The sequence below is a fragment of the Dendrobium catenatum genome, unplaced genomic scaffold (genome assembly GCF_001605985.2).
Source record: "Dendrobium catenatum unplaced genomic scaffold, ASM160598v2 fragScaff_scaffold_130, whole genome shotgun sequence".
Taxonomy (NCBI): domain Eukaryota; kingdom Viridiplantae; phylum Streptophyta; class Magnoliopsida; order Asparagales; family Orchidaceae; genus Dendrobium; species Dendrobium catenatum.
Window position 1 is genome coordinate 366,413 of NW_021318592.1, and position 22,487 is coordinate 388,899.

General features: G+C 37.2%; 1 protein-coding gene across 1 annotated transcript in view; it reads left to right on the top strand.

The window, feature by feature from the left end:
* Window positions 1-22,487, top strand: part of LOC110102294 (SMR domain-containing protein At5g58720) — a 60,616-nt gene that overhangs the window by 26,388 nt on the left and 11,741 nt on the right. Inside the window, exons 4-7 of the mRNA XM_020830571.2 lie at window positions 4,496-4,578; window positions 16,702-16,931; window positions 21,900-21,976; window positions 22,074-22,130. Coding sequence (XP_020686230.1) covers window positions 4,496-4,578; window positions 16,702-16,931; window positions 21,900-21,976; window positions 22,074-22,130 — 447 coding nt within the window. The remainder of the gene's footprint in view (window positions 1-4,495; window positions 4,579-16,701; window positions 16,932-21,899; window positions 21,977-22,073; window positions 22,131-22,487) is intronic.

Genomic DNA, 22,487 nt, shown 5'->3' on the forward strand with positions numbered 1-22,487 from the left:
TTTCCCTCTCAAACTTACTGATTTCAACATGGTATCAGAGACACGATAAGCCGAGAAAACAACCTTCATTGCCGCGGAAGAACGATCGTCGATCGTCGGCCCTCCATGCATACGCAAACAAGCCGCGAGATTCTCGCGAGCGACTCACTCGGTGGGAACGAGAGACAGGTAGGCAAAGACAGCCTAACCTTGCACGGTGCCAACACCACCAGAGCTGCCAGATGCCACTGACACATTCTCTGGAGAATCCAGTCGTGGCTGCCTCACTCGTTGTTGGCATGCACGCAGGAGACTTTAGCCGCCTGGAAGTCACGCACGCGGGACATCTGGTTCCGTTTGGAAGAACCAACCACAAGAGCCGAGTACTACGTGCAAGACGAAGTCGAAGGACGAGCGAAAGCCGGGGCAGAGACTTTTGTTTGTGACTTGAGCGGGCGGAACCTTGCGGAAGAAGCCCCTTTGCGTGCCCTAGCTACTTGATCCGAGTCTTTTAAAGACTTGTTTCGGTTCGATTTACCCTGTAATTAAATCAAGAAGTTTGAGGACAAAAAATATTGGCCTTTATTGTTGTAACTAAAGATTAGGAGGAATTTTTTCGGGAAGCCTTCATTGCTACCCAGGATCGTACATATAGTCTTCATTACTATCATTTGATACCATAATGTCAGAAATTAATTTTTCCTAGAGTATTGACCAATTTGGGGATCCTATGGTGCACCAAGGATGAGGTGACCTCCAAAGCATGCAACCTTCCTATCGCTTAAATGAGAAGAACTATCTAAAGTGGTTTCAATTTGTGAAGACCTACTTAAAAGGGAAAGGGAAATTACATAACATCTTCGGAGGAGGATCAAAAGAAGGAGATCCTAATTTTTGGGTATGGGATATAGCAGACTCCATGATTATGTCATGGTTGTGGAATTCCATGACTTCAGAAATTAGCGATAGGTTTATGTTCGGTTTGCTCCTTTCTATTACAAAGGATATATGAAACGCCTTCAAACAAACTTTTTTGATCAAAGTAGGAAGCACAAAACAAGGAAGCAAGATCGTGACAGAGTATGCCACTCTTCTACAAAACCTATGGCAAGAACTTGATCACTACAGATGTATAGAGACTAGATGTCCAGAAGATGCTGCTATCCTAAAAAACTTTATTGAAAAAGATAGAGTTTATGATTTTCTTATAGGACTAAATGCAAAATTTGATCAAGAGTTCAAATCCTTGGCAAAGACGAGACACCATCATTAAATGAAACCATTTCTCTCATTCGCGTTAAAGAAAGCCGACAATAAGTAATGTTGGAATCAAAGGTTGTTAAAAGTTCAACAATGGTGATGAACAGAGAAGCACTATGTAATGAAAAAGGTAAAGACTTCTCAAAATTTGAAGATAGAGACTCACTTTGGTGCAGCTATTGTAATTAGTCAAGACATATAAAGAAGATGTGCTGGAAAATACATGGAAAGCCCCCAGTAAAGAGTGAAATCAAAGAAGTGAAAAAAGGAGCACATCACATGTCAACAATACAACATGTTAGCCTAACCCAGAAACACTGTCCAGCTTCAGAGAACTCAATAAAGAAGATATTGATAAACCAAACAACTCTTGATATCCCTTGAAACACCAAATGCATATTCCTTTCTTGCACTTTTAGATAAATTTTCTATTTTCATTGGTTTAAGTGCCTCTAGAAATCATTTAAAAGGATTATGGATCTTGACTCAGGAGCCACAGATCACATGACACTCCCCTACCCACTTCATCAACTATACTCCTTGCCCAAGTAATAAGAAAATCATCACTGGTGATAGTTCTCTTATCACAGTAGCAGGCCAATGAGACATACCCTTATCTCCCTCACTCTAAAAAATGTGCTCCACATATCTCAATTATCCACAAACCTAATATCTATACAGAAACTTACTAGTGACTATACTATTTATCCTTGCTTATTGCTTTTTTCTGGACTAGAGATCGGGGAAGAAGATTGGACTCTTTAAGGAGAGAGCTGAACTGTACTACCTGGAAGAATTAAAGACACTGCCTATGTTCATATTCACAGACAAAATAGTGGAAAATTAAATCAAAGAGCACTCAAATGCATCTTTGTTGGATATTCAACCACCCAAAAAGGTTACAAGTGTTATCACCCCCCACAAAAAAACCCTTATCTTTGTTTATGTTACCTTTGATGAATAAAATTCCTATTTTATCAAACCTCATCTTCAGGGAGAGACTGAAATTGAGGAAGATGAGGAAAGTGAGCTTGCCTCTCTTGACCTTCCTCCACCTCCTCAAACCAATCCTCCTGAAATAAAAAATAAGGAAACTGAAGACAAAGTTGTCAGTAGATTTGGGAATGTATATTTCAGGCGTACAAGTTCAAAATGTGCTCCGAAGCAGATCCAAAAATATGAACCATCTCCTGAAATTAAGGTAAATACAAATTCACCACCTCCTTTGTACCCCATAACTAACTCTATTTCCTTCAATAATTTTTCATCATCACACATAAACTTCCTGGTTATACTAGATATTTATATTTCTAATAATATTTTTGAGGTCTTATCTGATGAAAATTAAAAAAAATATCATGAATGATGAAATGCAGGCCCTAGAAAAGAACAATACGTGGGAAATTATCATCCTTCTGAAAGGAAAAAAATCAATCAGATGCAAATGTGTGTTCTCTGTAAAGTACATAGCTGATAGTACACTGAAAAAAAAAAAACAAAGCAAGATTAGTAGCGAAAGGGTATACTCAAACATATGACATTGACTACCAGGAAATCTTTACACCTGTAGCCAAGATGAACGCTGTCAGGATCCCACTCTCACTAGCAGCTAAGTGCAACTAACATTTGGAACAACTAGATGTAAAAAATGCATTCCTACATGGAGACTTGGAGGAAGAGATATTTATGGACATATCACCAAGATTTAAGGAAAAATCTAGAGGCGACAAGGTGTGCAGGTTGAGAAAAGTCTTATTTGGGCTAAAGCAATTACCTAGGGTCTGGTTTGGAAGATTGTCAAAATTCATGCTTCTTATTGGGTATCGACGGAGTCAAGGGGACCATACACTATTATTTAAACATTCAGGCTCAAGGGGAGTCACAATATTATTAGTGTGTGTGGATGATATTATCTTGACTGGGAATAAGTAAGAGGAGAAAGTTAGTTTAAGGAAAAGTCTTACCAAATAATTTGATATCAAAGAATTTAGTAGACTAAAATACTTTCTCGGAATTGAAGCAGCCCACTCCAGCAAAGGAATCTTAATTTTACAACAAAAATGCATTAAAGATCTTTTGAAGGAAATATGTAAATTGGCTTGTAAACTTCTACCAACACCAGTAGAACTAAATCTTAAACTGGGGTAAGCTAAAGAAGATCTAGTTGTAGATAAAGGGGCTTACCAAAGACTTGTAGGAAAATTGATCTACCTTTCCCTCATTAGACTAGATATAACATTTATTGTAAGTATGGTCAGCCAGTTTATGCAGAATCCAAAACAGGCTCATATGCAAGCGGTAGACAGAATACTGCACTACCTTACGGGAAAACCAGGGAAAGGGATTCTCTTTAGAAGAAACCACAGAGAACCCTAGAAGCGTACACTGATGTAGATTATGCAGGATCATCAGTAGACAAAAGATCTACCTATGGATACTGCACATTCCTAGGAGGAAACCTAGTTACATGGAGAAGTAAGAAACAAAATGTGGTGGCAAGATCTAGTGCATAAGCAGAGTATAGAGCCATGACCTTAGGAATATGTGAGTTACTATGGATCAAGATGATTCTAGAACACTTAAGGATCAACTGGGACAAACTCATGAAACTACATTGTGACAACAAATCAGCGTAGCTCACAATCCAGTCTAGCATGACAGGACCAAGCACATAGAAGTGCATAGACATTTTATATAAAAAAAAATAGACAGTGGACTTGTGTGTATCGACCATGTATCATTAAAAGATCAACTTGCAAACATCCTTACCAAAGGATTGGATAACTTTGCCTTTCTCAGAATGATTGTTAAGCTGGGAATGACAGATCTGTCTTCCCCAGCTTGAGGGGGAGTGTTAAATCTCAGCCTCTCTTCCCGTATTGATCCTAGGGCCAAGAATAGCGGTTCGTGGGAAAATTTGGCATGACTCACGCCATTTTCTTTCCATAGTGAGACAACTGATTTAGGAAGGAATATCCAAATATATGAGGGCAATAATACATTATTTTGTAATTTAATTATTTCTTTATTTGACGTGTTGTATAGATCTATAAATAGAGATGAATTTCTGTAATAAAACACAAGCTTTTCCCTCTCAAACATACTGATTTCAACAGTTATCAATTGATAAAGCTATGCTAATAACATTGTCATTCTTTTTAACTGCTGTCAAGTTCTAGTATTTGTTTAGGAGTGTTGATTGAGCATATAATAGCTTAATGCCCTTTCTTCTTTGCTGCAAACCTACCTGTCACAGTTAACAGATAAGTCATTTGTGGAAACTTATCATTCATCTGCAAAAGAACAAGATATCCTACAGTGTGTAGGATCTGGTAGTAGGTGAGTTTTCTCTTGCATAGTTTTTTTGGTTTGGATTTTGTCTTTGTTAGATTATGTTGTTTTTACAGGCAAGTCCGCTGATATCCATGCATACATAATGAAACTAGATACCAACTAGTTAGGCTTGCAATCTTTATTACACTTCCGTTACAATGTAACTTTTTTGTACCATCCTGCACTTGTGAAATAGGCACCAATTTTTAGAAGAATTACAGATCCGGGTTCTATGGCAATCATTAAATTGTATAATACAGCTCAAAGAAGTTGAATGCTCGATTTTTTTTATGCTGGTCTGGTATATGTTACTCCTTTCCTAACATATGATATTTGTATTTTGTTCATGTACATGCATATAGCTTTCTATCTGCATTCATTTACATGTGATGTAAGATGATTCTGTTGTTCAAAGTCACACTCGCCAAAACATAATGGGCTACTTGTACGAGTTAGTTTTTTTCTTGAATTTGTTTCAGAGTTTGAAAATATACTAAATATTTAACAAAGTAGATAACTTTTTCATGAAAATCTTAATGATATTTACGTTTAAAGCATAGGAACTCATGGAATTCCGATTTGCACATGTGGATTTCAGAGTTTCACGTCGGAAATTATTTTTCTTTGCGCTGTTGCTTCTGTCTACCATCATTCCCAGCTATGTCACCTTCAAAATCCTTGCTACTTTTTATTTCTACTGTTGTTTTAGGGTTTTACCGCTACTACCAATTGCTTGCCTTGCCTGTGCCTTTGCTCGTTGGATTACTATTACCTCTTATCTCTCCTTATCCCAACTACAATTCCGCCTCTTGTTAGCATACTACCCTTATATTTTATTCTAAGTTGTATTATAAACTCTAGGCCTATAACTATTTTGCATCAAATTGGCATTAGAGCATATGTTAGTGTCAACATGTCACTTAGAAGTGGTGTGAATTATCAGGGCCAACTGACATGTCACCAAAAGGAGGATACTCAGCATATTTTACAAAACCAATCAAGAGAGTTACTAATGAAAAAAGATCAACTGAACACAATAACAAATCAAATTAACCTTTCTTTTAACATAAAAACTGATCAACTACACTCACAAGAATTGGATAATGAGTTTAGCCTAAATTAAGAATTGGATATTGAGTTTAGCCTAAATTACCAAAATTCTACCCCCTTAGGAGATATCAAACTTACTAAGGAATAAATAATCAAGATAAACACCATAGGGACTTCACAAATGAAAATTCTGATAATCATCAATGACAACCTAGTTGGGGAAGTTAAGTTTCCTGTTGATATTGATGAGCAAATAATTGGAGAAGTTAAGGTTCATGCTTCTACTTTTGTTCTAAGGATAGTTTCTAAAGCTTTCTCTAATTGGGTAATGGATATAGAAACTCCCTTTAATTGACAAATGATGTTTGGAGGATGACAAGTCAAATTTATAATACTTAGATTTCTTGGTCAAGCACATATGCATTGGATAGATGAAGAACGACAAATGAAGCATTCAAGACTAAAATCTATCAAAACATAGATGAAAATAAAAAATATTATTAAAGGAAAAAAATACTTACCCATGATAATAAAGAAAATTAATAATACAACTCAGAAATACATCGATTCAATCGTGGCCGTAGATCGACGGCCACGTCTCTGATAGACTTTCCACGCTCTGATGTCCCCATCATTTTCCCGGGCTGGGAGAAAGCTCGACTCCGTCGAGTAAGTGTCTTTGGAGCTCTCGTAGATCTCCAATGCATCGGGGTCAATCTGGTACAGCTCTTCACAATCCAACCATGTATCCTATGACTCGGGCTTTCCTTTCCACCTGATCAAGTACCTACGTTGTCCACCTTCCATTGTGGAGATGATATCATCACTCAGGATCGAGTCTACCTTTTCTGCCATGGATGATTTGGGAATATTTGGTAGTGGAGGTAGGTTTGGGTTCTCACACGGTGGGGTCACACAAGACTGCTGTATGAGTGGATTTGGTGGGTTGAAATCAGAACCTTCATATGCAACTCGATCTTCTATGTTAAAGGAGGGATTTGAATTATACAGGCAGATCTACTACGTAAGCATTATCATTGATTTTCTTAATTATTTTGAATGGTGCAGCACTCTTAGCATGCAACTTCTTAACTGTTCCCTGCGGGAACCGTTCCAGACAAATCCGCACCATCATGGAGTCACCAACCTCAAAAGTTTTAAATCTTCGTTTCAGATCAGCATATAGTTTGTAATCATTATTGCTCTTTTCAATTTTTCGTGCAATTTTTTTATTAAGTTCATGCATATATGATGCAAATGATGATGCAGACTCAGAAATCCTATACCTAGAACATATGGGTATAAGGTGTAGTGGTTGTCTAGGTTTGAACCCGTACACAATCTCAAGAGGTCTTAGGCTAGTGGTTCGGTTCACAGAATTATTATAGGCAAACTCAGCAGTAGGGAGATTGTAATCCCAATCCTTAATATGCTCGCCGACCAAAGATTGTAATAGATTGCCCAAGCTCCTATTGACTAACTTGGTTTGACCATCAGTTTGGGGATGAAAGGCACTGGAAAATTGCAGTTTAGTGCCCATTTTCATCTAAAGAGTTTTCCAAAAATAGCTAGTGAATTTCACATCCCGACCCAATACGATGGTTTTGGGTAAACCATGTAATCGGACGACCTCATTGAAATAGAGCTTGACAATGTGAGAGGCGTCGTACATTTTGGAATAAGGTAGGAAATGAGCCATTTTGGAAAATCGATCTACTACAATACAAATGGCGTCATTCCAACGGATAGTTTTGGGCAGGCCTAAGATAAAATCCATGTTAACATCCTGCCAAGGGCAACTAGGGACAGGCAGAGGAGTGTACAAACCAGTGTTTTGTTTGTGTTGTTTGGCCAGTTGGCAGGTGTGACACCTACTGACCATCCGACCGACATCTCTCTTCAGGCTGGTCCAATAAAAACGATACTCCACGACTTCAATTATTTTGTCCCGATTGAAGTGCCCAGCGAGGCCCCCGGCGTGGAGTTCCCAGACAAGAAATTCCCTAAGGGAGGTGCTAGGGATGCAAAACTTTTGGGCTTTGAAAAGATAACCATCCTCCAAAAGAAAATCATCCACAAGGAGCGTGCTGCCTGTGGACAAGAGAGTAGGTCTCCTTGAAGTCGGGGCATTCCAAATAATCCCTCTTTATTTGGTCAAATCCTACGACTTCAGCTCTCAGCTCAGTGGTAGTCATCATACGACGACTGAGAGCATCAACAACTTTATTCTCAACTCCCGTATTATGTCTATGGGTATAAGTGTACTCCTGAAGGAACTCTACCCAACGACCGTGACGTGCATTCAACTTATTTTGGGAGTTGATATAACATAGAGCTTCGTGATCCGAGAAAATGATGAACTCTTATAAGAGCAAGTAGTGTCGTCAATAACGAAGAGATTGGATCACATCGTAAAACTCTTTGTCATACGTGGAATAACGCTGCTAAATATCATTTAGCTTTTCACTGAAATTGGCTACTAGGTGACCTTCCTGGGAGAGGACTCTAATTCTAACCCCCGAAGCGTTGCAGGTTACTTTGAAGACTTTGGAGAAATTAGGAAGTCTCATCACTTGGGCTTCCACCATCTTTTTCTTAATCTCTTCAAAAGCTCTGGTGGCCGCCGGGGCCAGTGAAAATCACCCTTATTTAGGCAATCATTGATAGGAGATACGATAGTGCTAAAGTTTCGAATTAATCTTTAACAGAAGGTGGTTAATCCGTGGAAGCTACGGACTTCCCGGATGTTCTGAGGGACAAGCCATTCAACAATGGCTCTCACCTTCTCGGGATCTGCAGAGACCCCTTGGGCTGATACGATGAAGTCCAAAAAGATAATGCGATCTACAAGGAAGGTACATTTCTTAGGATTGGCATAAAATTATTCATTCCTTAAGACCTCAGAAACTTGCCTTAAGTGGTCCAAAGTGCTGGCTCACCGACTGACTGTAAATAAGAATGTCGTCAAAATAGATGATGACAAACTTTCTCATAAATGGGCGCAATACTTGAGTTATGATCCTCATAAAAGTACTCTGGGCGTTACTTGTCAGAACCCAAGATCTACCTTGAGAGAATTTTGTTCGATCTTTTAAATCAATCAACTACCAGAGCTATCTATAGTCATCAATCAGTGATAAACAATCTAACAAAAATCTATAATTTAAAATATCATGTAAACATTTATTCATTCCCAAAAGTCATTTACAATACTCAGAATCTATGCATTAATCACATATATCTATCCTGTCATGAGCACAAAAGAATAGATAAAATAAAAGAAAAAAATAGAACCTGAAGAACCCTGATCAACCTCACACTCCTGCTCTCTTGCCATGACCTGAAATTATTAACCACATATAATGAGCTTAAAAAACTCAGCAGGTCACCAACCTATAACTGAAATCAAAGCACGATACGGAATTAATATGCATGTCAATCAATCAAATAATATCAGTCATTTACACATGATCATTGAGTCAATGCAGAAACAGAAATCAATGCATAAATAGTATTCAGTACAGAAACTGTAGTCAATACAGATACAGTTGAATCCACAATTATCAGTGATAGAATCAGTGAACAGTAGAAAAACCCATAAAGCTCAATGAACTAGTACATACATTAAATCTTTAAAGGAACCATCGTATCTATAACATCAGTTAATTTAATAGAGAAATCGTCGTATCTAAAAACCTCAGTCAAATCATTAAAGAAATCATCGTATCAGTAATATCAATCAAATCAATAAAAAAAATCATCTCCATCAATAATATCAATTGGTATAAAATCGTATAAAGCATCAATCAATACATCGTTAATAACTGTCAAAATCTGATTAATGAAATAAAATCATATAGGAAAATACACTTGCTATTTAGTTATTCGATATTACAATTACATGCAATCTAGTTAATCTATATCACGTGCTTAGTGCAGCACATGCATAATGTTAGTACAATGTCTCAGTGGTATCAATGTCTATATCAATATCAGTAACAATCCAGTGATATGAGCAATAATGTTATAACAGTGAAATCGTGCAGTAACAATAAATCCGTACAGTAACGATAAATCCGTACAATATCAATAAATCCGTACAATATCGATAAGAACAATGCTTAAAACATGCATTCCAGTAGTCATACTCAACAAGTAGAAGCGCTGGCTATTACAGTGTTTTTTAATGTTAATATCAGTGTTAGTAAACCGTTGGCTCAGTAAATAGAGTCCTCACCCTTTGCCCATCGGCACAGTAGTAATCTTCTTCTAACTCCCAATCAGTGTATCACGTGAGTTAATATAGGATAACACCGAACCGCAATATTTAAAAGAAAGCCCGTCGGCCCACCATCCTATACAGGCAAATCAATCTCCAACCAATGCGTCAACTAATATTTACTTGTTTATTTCACACACATATGATATTATCAATATACTATAACAGTAATAGCGACCAGCTATTACTCAAGCACATATCTACAAACCTTTAAATGCATTATAACAAATAATGCATAATTAAACTTAATTAAGATGATGCCAAAATATCATAATGGTATACAACAAAGAATCTTATTAGACAAAAATGCATATTTTTAAAAAATTATCAAATCACCGGAAATCGTGTAAAACATCATTTCAAAACTTTAATTGTACTAAAACACTATTTTCAACATCCAGATAAGTTTCTAATCGATAAAAACCCCACAAAATTTAGAATACCCTGTGAAAATTTTTTCAGAAAATATTCAAAATGTGCAAAATCATCATTTTTACAACATACCAAAAGTTACGCGGTAAAAGTTTCGTCAATACAAAGATATGCACATTTTCGATAACGGAAACACAAATCTGAACAGAAAAATACCAAAACACGAAATCTTCGAAATCAGAAATAGGATATGGATTCCTTACTGCGAGACAAATAATTCTTCCAACTACGTCGACGGATGAAAATTGTTTCGCGGCCTCTGGAATCAAGCTTTTTCTTTCTCTTTCCTTCTCTTTCTCTCTCCAGCTTTTCTCTCTCTTCAAAACGTGTCAAACAATTCTTAAATAGAGAAAAATATATTTTTGTTCGTACGGAGGATATTTACGTTCGTATTGAGACGATCTCCTCTATTCACATATCATACGGACGATATTTTTCGTTCGTTCCGGGACGATGGACTCTGCCAAAAAAATTTATTCAGTTCGTACAGACGAACTCACTATTCGTACAGACGAACATGTATTTTGTTCAGTTCGTACAGACGGTTCGTACAGACTAACTGCACAAAAAATCTTGACATTCAAGGGTTTTACATTACTTAACCCAAAAGACATGACTAACCACTCGTAGAGACCATCCTTGGTCTTGAAGGTAGTTTTCCACTCATCTCCGGGTCGGATCTGGATGTGGTGGTATCCACTCTTGAGATCAATTTTGAAGAATAGAGAGGCACCCATCATCATATCGAGAATATTGTCCAAGGAAATGATATTTGACGGCGATTTTGTTGATAGCACGGCTATCAACACACATTCTCCAAGATTCGTCCTTAGGAGTAAGAAGGGCCGGCATTGCGCAGGGACTAAGACTTTCCTTAATGAAACCTCGCTGCAGTAACTTATATATCTACTTCTTAAGTTCGACATGTTCCGTAGGGTTCATGTGATAGTGTGACAGGTTAGGGAGGGAGGCTCCAAGGATGAAGTCTATGGCATATTGAATGTCTTTGAGTGGAGGTAACTGATCTGGGAGATCATCGAGGAAGATATCAGGATACTATCCCAGAATGGGTTGGACTTTATGAGGAATAGGTTCGTCAGATTCGGTGGGAATCTCACGACCCACGAAGGCGTATAGAGGTGCGCATTAAGTAACCTCGGAGTCCAGAGCCTTGGCGGTGACCATGTTCAGTCCTTTCTTGGACTTAATAGGGTTGGATTTTGAGTCATCCGTAACTTGGGGCTGCGATGGCAACAGTTTAATCTTTTTGTCTGCATGTTTAAACACGCAAGTGTTCAAACGCCCAAAAATGTGGACATCGTTATCATAAATCCAGGGGCGACCCAAAAGGATTTGTCCAACATTCATAATCAGCACATTGCACCAAGCATTCTCCTTATAGTCGGCAAAGGAGATACGTACGATGCTTTGTTCTTTCACCTCCAAGGCAGTGAAGTTGACCCATGCTACCTTATATGGGTTGGGGTGATGAACGACAGAAAGACCCAACTTGGATATCATGCTTGAAGATACAACATTTATGCATCTACCACTATCCACGATCACCTTACAATTCTTATCCTTGATTTTATTGTAGGTGTGAAAAATCACCGTCCTACGCCAGTCATCAGTGGGAGTCGGGCGTGATAGCGTGCATCTCATCACACAGATGGGAGATATATCCAATTTTTGAAGGCAGTGGAGGACAACAGTATCATCACCCTCCTCGAAGAATTTGCCTTCATCCTCGACTTGGTGGATCTGATCAACCTCGGGCTTGAGATCGTCCTCAGTAATCTCCTCGATGATCGAGACTTTATACGGACTGGAGCACTGAGAAGAGATATGCCCATACCCTTGGCATCGAAAGCACTTGGTCCCGGGACTAGACCGAGGGGCTTCCGAGGTGGGAGGTTTATTCATAAAATCAGATCGAGGTGCAGGAGGACCCGTGGGTGGTCGGGTAGTGCTCCCTGAGGTGGGTTGGGCAGCAGGATTGTGAGGAGTGGAGCTATCGGACGGTATGTAGGAAGGCATAGAGTCATGTGAACGGCTCGAGCGCTGGGAACAGGTCTCCTCCAAATCTAACACTAGGTTGTAAGCATTCTCTAGGGTAGTGAAGTTTCAGGCAAAAAGCTCGTTGTGAAGTTCCTCTCGCAACCCGGTACAAAACATAGACAAGATATGCGCGGGGGTGGTAGAGGTCCCCCCTTTGCAGCGAATCAGGTAATCATTGAAGGATGCGATGTACTCTTTGATTGGTTTGTTTCCCTGAGTCAGCCTATTCCACCTATCGAACAACCTAGGGAAGTACGAGGGAGACAAATACTTCTGCTTAAGTTCGCGCTTCATGGATGGCCAATCAGTGATGTGGTAATCGTTTCTGGCTTCCCTAAGGGTTTCTAAGTTGGCTCAAAACTGACTCGCCCTACCCGTTGTTTTCATCTCAGCAAAACTAACATTCCTAACCTCAGAGATATTATACAACTTAAAGAAACTGTCCATACATTTGACCCAGTCCAGGAAGAGCTGGGGATCGAGAGTGCCATCAAAGGTAGGAGCATCGACTTTAATATTCTTCATGAGTGGTATGCCAGGATCATGACGAGGGTCATGTCTAAAGTTAGGAACTTATGATTGGCATGATGCTGCCTCTCAACCGGGTAGGTATCATCCCTATACATAGAAGGTGGCCTATATGTGGTGTAGGGGGTAAGATGTTCTCTAGATCGCTCAAGTGTATCAAAATGCTCAGTGGTGTTTCTACGAAGCTCGGTTAGGTCGGCTTGGTTCTCTTTGAGTTGCTGGCTAATGTTGTTCATTTGGCCTACCAACAAGTCTAAAGTTCTACCAAGTTGTTCCGGGTCCATTGGAGTTCACTACGGGACACCTACGGTGACTAGGATGCAAAAGACAACAAATTATATGATTAAAACACACTTACGACTTGCAAAATGAGTGCAGGAAATGTAAGGAAATCAACCTATAAAAGGGTTAAATAAAGTAAATGCAATGGTGGAACAAATAGCAAAGTAAAATGATGATAAAGGAAACTCTATGATGGATCATAATACATGCAATAAGAGCAAACCTAGCTCTAATACTAGATGATGTAGGACTAAAATGTTTTTAATGGATGCAATAAGAATTTGCACGATTCCTTGATAAGAGCAAGTATGATTAAAGCTTTTAGCAATTTAAAACGATAAAATAAAACAAGAAAGGGGTGCCTACGCTTAGGCTAAACCACTTGCCAAATGCTTGATTTATCAAAATAACGTAGAATATCAATAAAATGCAAATTAAGTAGCTTTCAAAAAATTCCTACGCTAACAATGAGATTAGAAGCATAGAGATCAAACTCAAGCCCTACGATTACTAGGCTCGACAGAAATAGATGAACAAGACATTCATGAATCAATCATATCACAAGAACAAGTTAGACAATGAAAATATGAGAGAAAGAAGATTGATAAACCCTTATCACGGTTGGGTTGCAAGCCTCCACTAAACGGTGCCATGTTGTTCTTTTATGACCTCGACAAGGGTGTCCAGAATGCGCTCGATCCACGCACTCTTCGACGATGTTGTCGATGTTTGGATTGACGTCGAAGAAGGTAGAGTGAAGGATGCTAACAGACCCTTGTTCGTCGTAGGAGAAACCATAATCAAGATCTGGATCGGCCATGCATGACCTTTGAAGGTTGAAATGTTGAAGACGATCGTCGATGCTCCCCTTGAAGACTCCTCTTGAGAGGGAGAAGATAATCTTGAGAAATCAAGAGGGGAAAGGGGAGGGAGGTGGCCGGCCAATGATGAGAGCATGGGTAAGAGATTTGGTTCAAATTTTGGGAGAGGAGGTGGAGGGAATTATGATTCAAACACTTCCTAATTATCCTCTTGTTTGAGAATAATTAAAGGAAGAGATAGAAGAGAGAAAAGAGAGAGGAGGAAGGCAGGCATAAAGGGTGGGAGGGGATTGATTTATTTCCAATGAAAAAGTTCTCCAATTGGAAATAAATTAAGGAGGTGGGGCTAGGGAAGGGGCCGGCCAAAGGAGGTAGAGGGGGAAAGAGTTGAATTATTTTCAAAGAGGAGGAATGGGGATTGGGGAAATAAATTTCCCAAATCCAACCTATAGGGGCTGGCGGCAATGGGGGAGTTAATTGGGCTTAATGGAAGGGAATTAAGGTTTCTTAATTTGGGTTTAGGAATTAGGAAAAGTTTTAATTAAATCCAATTTGAATTTGAAATTCAAATAGGTTTAATTTAGGAATTTTCCTAAAATAGATTTCCTAAGTTAGAAAAGAAATTTTCAAATTCAAATTAAATTGAAAGTTGAAATTAAGCCTTCCCAAATTAAGGGGGATCATTTATGGAAGGTGCTCAAGGTGGGGATTTGAATTACGGAGGGAGAGCAAGGGGAATAGGGTCGGCGGGTGGTGGGGATTTGTGTGGGATTTCAGTGGGTGGGGGGAAGGAGGGGTTCAGTGAGGGTGGAGGGCCGGTGGTTCTAAGTTTCGAGTAGAGCTTGGACTGTGGTGGGGGAGGGGAAGATAGGGTGGGCGGTGGTGGTGGGAGTAGGAAGAGAAAGAGATAGAAATTAAGGCCACGAACCCAACTCTTCTAGGTTGGTGGGTGATGCATAATTCTCCCTCTCCTAGGGATCACACTCCGATCTCTCTCAAGTTCTCATAAGAACTCAAAACATGTGAAATTTTTTTATCATTTAATCATTAAGATGAAAAGGGAACAATGGAACTATATATAGCCTCGTACAAAGACTCAAGAAAATAAAAAAACGACAACGCCCACTGGACTTACAGACGACCTCCCTTAAGTAAGGGGTAAAAACGGAAACACTAATAAAACAAATACAACATGACATAATAATAAAGAAAATAAATAATACAACTCAGAAATACATTGACTCAATCGTGGCCATAGATTGACTGCCACGTCTCTTATAGAGTTTCCACGCTCTGATGTCCCCATCAGAAGTGCATCAGGCTTGTTGTGTGATAGAAAAGTCCCCCCTCAAACTTAAGGGAAAATTTTATAAGATGGTGGTTAGACTTGCAATGCTTTATGATGCAGAATGTTGTCCATTAAAAAAGAAGCATAATATTAAGTTAAGTGTTGCAGAGAAGAGGATGCTCAGGTGGATGAGTAGCTTTACTTTTAGAGACATAATACAAAATGAGAATATACGTGAAAAGGTTGGAGTAGCTCCAGTGGAAGATAAGATTAGAGAGAGTCGTCTTTGATGATTTGGTCACATAAAACGGTGGCCTTCCGATGGCCTGGTTAGGAAAGTAGATGTATTAGATTTGACTTATGTTAAAAAAGGTAGAGGTATATCTAAAAATACTTGGTTAGAAAATATTAGAAATGATCTTTCTTTATTAGATTTAAATGAGCATTTAACTCTTTATAGGACACAATAGAGAAAAATGATTCATGTAGCCAACCCCACATAATGGGATAAAGGCTTGATGATGATGTTGTTGTTTTTCATCTTGCATCTCATTCCAATTTGCATCAGAAACCGCAACCCCCTTACTGTTCTACATCATTGTTTAATTTAGTTGGTCTTTCTTTTTGAGATGCTGAAATTTAAACTAAAGGTTGATAGTGTTTTGTGAGTTTTTAGAATCCTAAGCCTTGAAGCCTCATTCTAACCATTGTTACGAGATGTTACATGAAAAGATAGTTTAGATGTCCTGATGTTTTCCTACCTGTTCATCAAGTTGCCACGTGAACTAAATCTCTTAGCACGTTGGCCCTGTTATTTAGGTGTCCACTTGGATTTGGGAGCTGCATGCGATGCAAGATGTGTAACTTAGTTAATATTTCAGTTATATGTTGGTTATTTTGTGCAATTATGGTTCATCTAACTTACCATTCTTAAATATTCACTAAACTTATCTATCCATCAGTCGTCTGATTACAACTGCAGCTAAATATGGGGTTGATGTTACCATATTTATTAAAACAGTTGATTTGCTTGCTGTAATGTCTTTTTTTGTTAAGGAACTCATCTTTCTTTCCGTAACAAGTTACCAATTATTATGTTAAGAGGAATTCCCTAACTCAACCCAGTAGTTTATAGGCTATGTTTTCGTAAAAAAAGGAAAAAAGAAAGTAAAGGAAAGAAGAAAAAACTATGTTTTATTTGTCATCATTTGGATGGCTAGTCATTTTAATTTGATTGCTATATTTTCCGATTTCATGTTCTTGAAACCTTTTTATTGGTATATCCTCTTCAAACAAAGAAAGCTTTTATTGCTATGCTTTCTTCATGTAATCAATTATATCTGATAATTTGATTTGTACTTGTTTGTCTTATTATATTCCTGTCATTCCAGGGAATACTTGAAGGTCCCTTTGAACACAAAGGAGCAGGTTCCCTCGAAATTTGGAATGGTGAATCCTAATCTCCAGCAAAAGGTCCTAGAATCCTTGTTTAATGTCCCTGAAATGTCCTGTGTATTAAACAGCATGAGCTGGAAGGAGGTCGTAAAGAAAGTTGAATCATTTGGTCAAGGATTGGAGTTCGGTTTTGAAGGGGTTTCAGAACCTTCATCAGGGTCTAGAGGTGGTTTTGATTTTTGCATTTTTTTTCTCTTTGTGCTTTTTATCAATTAGGCTTGCATTAAATTCTTTGTTTCAGTCTTACTAAGAAGAATGTTGCATCTTATTGTTTTGATGGCATGCCTCAATCATTATATTTCGGACTATTTCTTAGCAGTTGAATTTTTGTTCCGACTATTTTAGCTTGAAATCTTTTAAATGCTCTTTATTTAGTTGTACAGAAGTTCTGAATCCTTTTGTGCTAATTTCTTTAACCTACCATTTTTTTTGGGATAAAGGTTCTGAATCCTTATGTGCTAATTTCTTTAACATACCTTTATTCTTGTGATAAAGAAAGCTACTCTATCTATTCAAAATCTGTGAACATGCTGCGTCTTTGTGTTAGTGGAATCATTTCAATTTTGGCTGCCATCTAACACAAATCTACTCGAGCTTTTTGTTTTGGTAGAGGATACAAATTTATGGTTTGTTTTCCCTCTTTACTGTTGTAGACACTAAACATTTGATGTTCCGTTGCATGCGCAGCAGTATTCCTGAGGCCATCATAACCATCGATATCTTGCAAATGTAGTTAATTATTGATCTATTACTAATATCTACCACGGTCCATGAAGGCCATGGCTTTTGGTGGTGTTCTCTACTGTTGCTCTAAAGCTCAGGAATGATTTGTTCAATCCTCCATTATGACTAATGCATGCTTATGTAGAAAGAAGAGGAATGTGTTGTCAATCTGATGGTAGTCTTTGCCACTTAATTTCTTCTCTTTTTTTCTTGAATATGTATTCTATAGCTGCCAAGAGAGAGAAACCCATGCGTGTGGGAGTTTTGGATTATGCGGGGGGAGTGATTAGAGAGAGAGAGAGAGAGAAAATGAAGATTTCAATATTTTGTGAAATCGGGAACAAAGATCTCATAAGGAGCAAATTGATAAGAGAGAAATTGTTGTAATATATATAGAGAGAGATAGAGAGACTAGTGGAAATCTTCAAAATTTCATCCATAATTCAATAATCCAAATATTATCCATTCAACCTTTATTTATAGAAATAGTATTTCAGGATAAAATCAAATTAATTTAAGTTCTAAGATAAATAGCTACTGAAAATCTTATTCTCTGATTTAATTAGAGATAACCTAACTATTATTGCAACAAAATTGTAATACATTATAGAATGTTCTAAGATACTAGTGTATTTTAGAAATAATCTAGAATAATTTTTTTATATCTTGTACTGCATCAATTCCCATAAAATTCTTCTCCTAAAAGTTATGTTGAACGCTTTTCTTGGAAGCTTGGCTTCCATAGCAGTGGCTTGGCAGTGGAGTTGGCTCATGAACATTTCTCATCTCATCAGCATGAGTAGTCTAAACATAGAGTACAGGTGCTTTTGATCTGGATATTGCCATGCAGTACGTATCTTTCTCAAAATCATATTATAAAAATCCCACTAGGAATATGGCTGTTACAAAAGCTGTAACACGAATCCAATTCGTGCTTTGGTGATGAAATATGCAACAGTTCTTGAAACATATGGATGGATATGCATTTCTGAAGAGGATTTTTGTAAGAATATCTGAACTTTTTGATAAGAGTGATGAACCTATTTCATTATCTCAATAAAACCAGCACCAAAAGATGCATCATTATCTACAATGTGTGGGCACAATCTTCTACTTAGCCAAAAAAATTATTTAGGCAGAAACTCAGGGTTTCTGATCATCATCATCATCATCATCAGTCTCCTTGGCCGTCTTAATCATCATTGTAATGATTTCATATACTCTCAATAGAAGGTACAAATATTTTGATTGTTGGAGGTGATGACATGTATGCATGAATTTTTCAGAATTGACTTAGGTTCATGATAAGATGATTTTAAGTTGGAATGGATGACACAATATACACAACCATCATAAATTCTATACTGATAGCATCCATATTCTTTGTGAGACACTATCATGATAGGAATATTGATAATAATTAGATGTATCAACATTGTTATATTTTGAAAGTCATTTATAATATTTATGAGTTTAATGATGATTGGAATGATAGCATTATTATAATGTATGACTCTTTGAAATCATTTGACCCATTGTATTAAAACTCCTTGTCAAGTTAATACAATGAAGAATTATGATCATACATGTGACCACGAGTGTTGACCTACATATCAAATATGTGCGAAGAAGGCGAAACTAGCGACTAAAAATGATGGTCGGCGCGTGCGACGCGTTACTTGAAGGGTCAAACGACTTCCAATCGTTGAACATTTGCACCGTTGCGATCAGACCATCGAATTCCCCTTAATAGAAGTCCCTCACAGCCGAATCGGATGGGACCGGTCAAAATTGGTGATCGACACCCGAAAATGACGCACAATGCTATCCAAACGACGATCGATTGCAAAAAGGATTTCGTCGTTGCGTTCATAACGTTTGAGTCAGCTAAAAGAGACTATAATTTCGGAACGTTTGCTTTCGACGCGGATTCCAAGACAACGATGCACAAATTTTGACAAATTAAAGATGAGAAACTTATAATGATGAGAAGAATATATTTCCAATCTCTAAACACATTCATGATGATATTTAATGTTTTGTACTCAGATGCATATGAATTCATGAAACATGTCAATAATTTGTTATGTCAATTCCCAGGTAAATAAGGAGAGCTCCATAGATGAGTTTATATGTTTGTGATGCGTGTCGCCTAGCATAGTTTATGCATCTTATATATGCTATTTTTCTTTGTTTTATTAATGCCATGGTGATAAGCAAAGAACTTCTAGGTTTTATTTTTTCCTCTCTTTTTCTGGAATTTGGTGATGGTGTGAACTGGATAATGGTAAGGAATGGATATGGGTGGCTATGATTTGGATGCAATTACCTTTAGAAAATTTAGCTTTGATATTAAATGATTTGTAGGAAAAATGATTTAGTCGTAAGTTGTTGTTGAACCTTGATATGATCACCTTAATCGATCTTCATTTTCTCTTTGAATTTCCTTGATATCTCTATTTAGATGTGAGAGAATTGAAATAGGAATGAGGTGTTTATACTTTGGTCACAAAAAGGATGCTAAGAATCTTTGCTTCTTCAAGAAACACATCAACGAGAAGAAATATGCTAATTGGGTTGTTTTTGGGAGTTATTTATGGCAATTAAGGAGTGAGGAGTTGGAATTCTTGAATTTCTGGGAAAAGAATCACCTGTATCAATGTCAAATGAATTATTAACAAGCACCTTCATTCTATGCTAAGAAACTTACTTTTCTGATGAACCAAAATTATCCCCGACTATATAAAAGTATCAATTTGGTCTCTTTGATTCTTTAAATAGGAATCAAATTAGTCCTTTCTTGGGATCATTAAATCTTTATTTGAAAGGTCAAGGGACTAAATGAACTTTTAAATAGTCGAGGATTATTTTGGTCCTTATCTCATTCCATGTTACATTGAAGTTTGTGGTCAAACCTACATGGATTTGATACCAAATAGTGATGGCTATAAGAAGAATATAGTTCATTTAACTATACCCCTATGATGTCCTTTTATCCTTGGGGATTGCATTTTTCAGGTTGAAGGGCTTGTTTCATTACTTATTCTGGCAGTGATTGCAGACTTTGATCCTCTACTTGAAAATAGTGACATCTTTCATTTATTATTTTGGATAAAAGCTGCATTTTTTGTGGCTGCATGGAAACACGAAAAGAGTAAGGAGAAGGTCATGAAACTAGAGGCCAAAACAATGAGGAGAACGCAGGCTTCGAAAAGTCATGCTCACCTCATTTGAGAGAGTTTGTGGTCCGGGTTAAATTTGTAGAATATATATTAGATTGCATATAAGAGATTTTCTAGAGATACCCTGATTTTGCAAGTGGATATTTACCATAGGTGAATGCCCCTGTGGTTAATTTTCTCTCGAGATAATGAGAAATTTTTATTAAGGCTATTCGATGAGTGATAAATGTTGATCATGTAATAACAACAATTTAGAATTTAAGAATGAGAAAATATACTACCTTTAGCTTAAAGAATGATTGGGTAAATAATGACAAGCTACAATTAAGATCCTATGATTTTTTCCTCTCGGGTATTCATGGAATCTAGTGTATGTTGTCAGTAGAGTTGTTCAACACAACTTGATCAAAAGATTCTTGTCGGCAGTCATGGGTTGTGTCATCCAAGGGGATCTTGTAGACCTGTGAAAGACATCTGTTTAAGGGGAAATTTAAGTCGATTTAACTAATAGAGAGCTTTGTGCTCTATCAAGTGCATTATATATATAATTTTTTTATATTTTTTTGTTATTTCTATCAAGTGCATTATATGATTCACAATTTAGGGGGTTGGAGCCATTGGGGAATTCCATATATTACTGCTAAATAATCGTGTCATTTTATGGCTAAAACACCTAATTAAAGGTCCTTGATCATAATTTTTATTTAGTGATATTATTTGGTAGCATCCGATTATAGGATATATGTCACATCCTTAATGATGACAAATTTTATGAGAGTAATTATAGCAATATGCTCAACACGATATTATCTCTTTATAAGCCAATATTAAACTTAAATTTCTTACCCTATGAAACTATTGCGAGGGGTGAATAAATTATTTCTTTTAGCTTTAGGGTGATATATTTCGGTTGAATATTTTTATGATTTATGTTTTATTTATTTATTTATTTTTTTTGGAAGTTGGGCAACAATATTTTATTTTGCAGTTTGATAGCATTTTGAAAATAGGATATCCGCTTGTTAAGATTTAATGTAAACATTGTCATCATTAGGGTTTTAAATAATTTTAATTTGTCACATTTAACTCTCAAGGTCCTAGATCATGTAAACGATCTTGGGTCTTCAACTTCTCAATTTTAACCTTGTTAATTCTTTGATCAATTTTTATGCCATGCGACTTTAAAAAAAAAATATCTCTGACATTTATTTCATCACTATTTTTTATAGTTGGCAAAGAAGATTATCATGCTTTTAGGAGTGTCGCCAAAAAGAACTGGGACACAATGAGAAGTTATTACCACAAAGTGAGATGCTCGTGTTAAATATAATTTTATTTTACTTTTTGCGTGGAATAGAATATATTTTTTTAAGCTCATTGTGAATTACAATTCTCACTTTCAGGCTACTCTGGCATATGCAAGGGGAGAACGGGCTCAAGCATCCTATCTTTCAGAAAAGGTATTCTCTAGAGCCTTATGATTGAAATACATCTGCAATGGTGAAATCCATCATTTTAGGCATTTTATTTATTGATAGAAATGTACTTTAGGTAAATGGTATACAACATCATACCGAATGGTGCTTGATAAGAGTTGCTTGTGAACGTTCTGCATTTTGTTTCTTGGTACTTGTAGCCTTGTAAGGTGTCCATGGTATGCATCTCCTAGCATTTATCTTGTCCGTTGCAACCCCATCTACTGACTGCATGCTCAACTTTCCAAGTTTTACCTTTGTTAAATGGAGTTTGTTGTCTTTTTTTTAAAAATGAAAATGAAGCATTGATTAGTATCATACAAGGTTTAAAATTGCTCAATT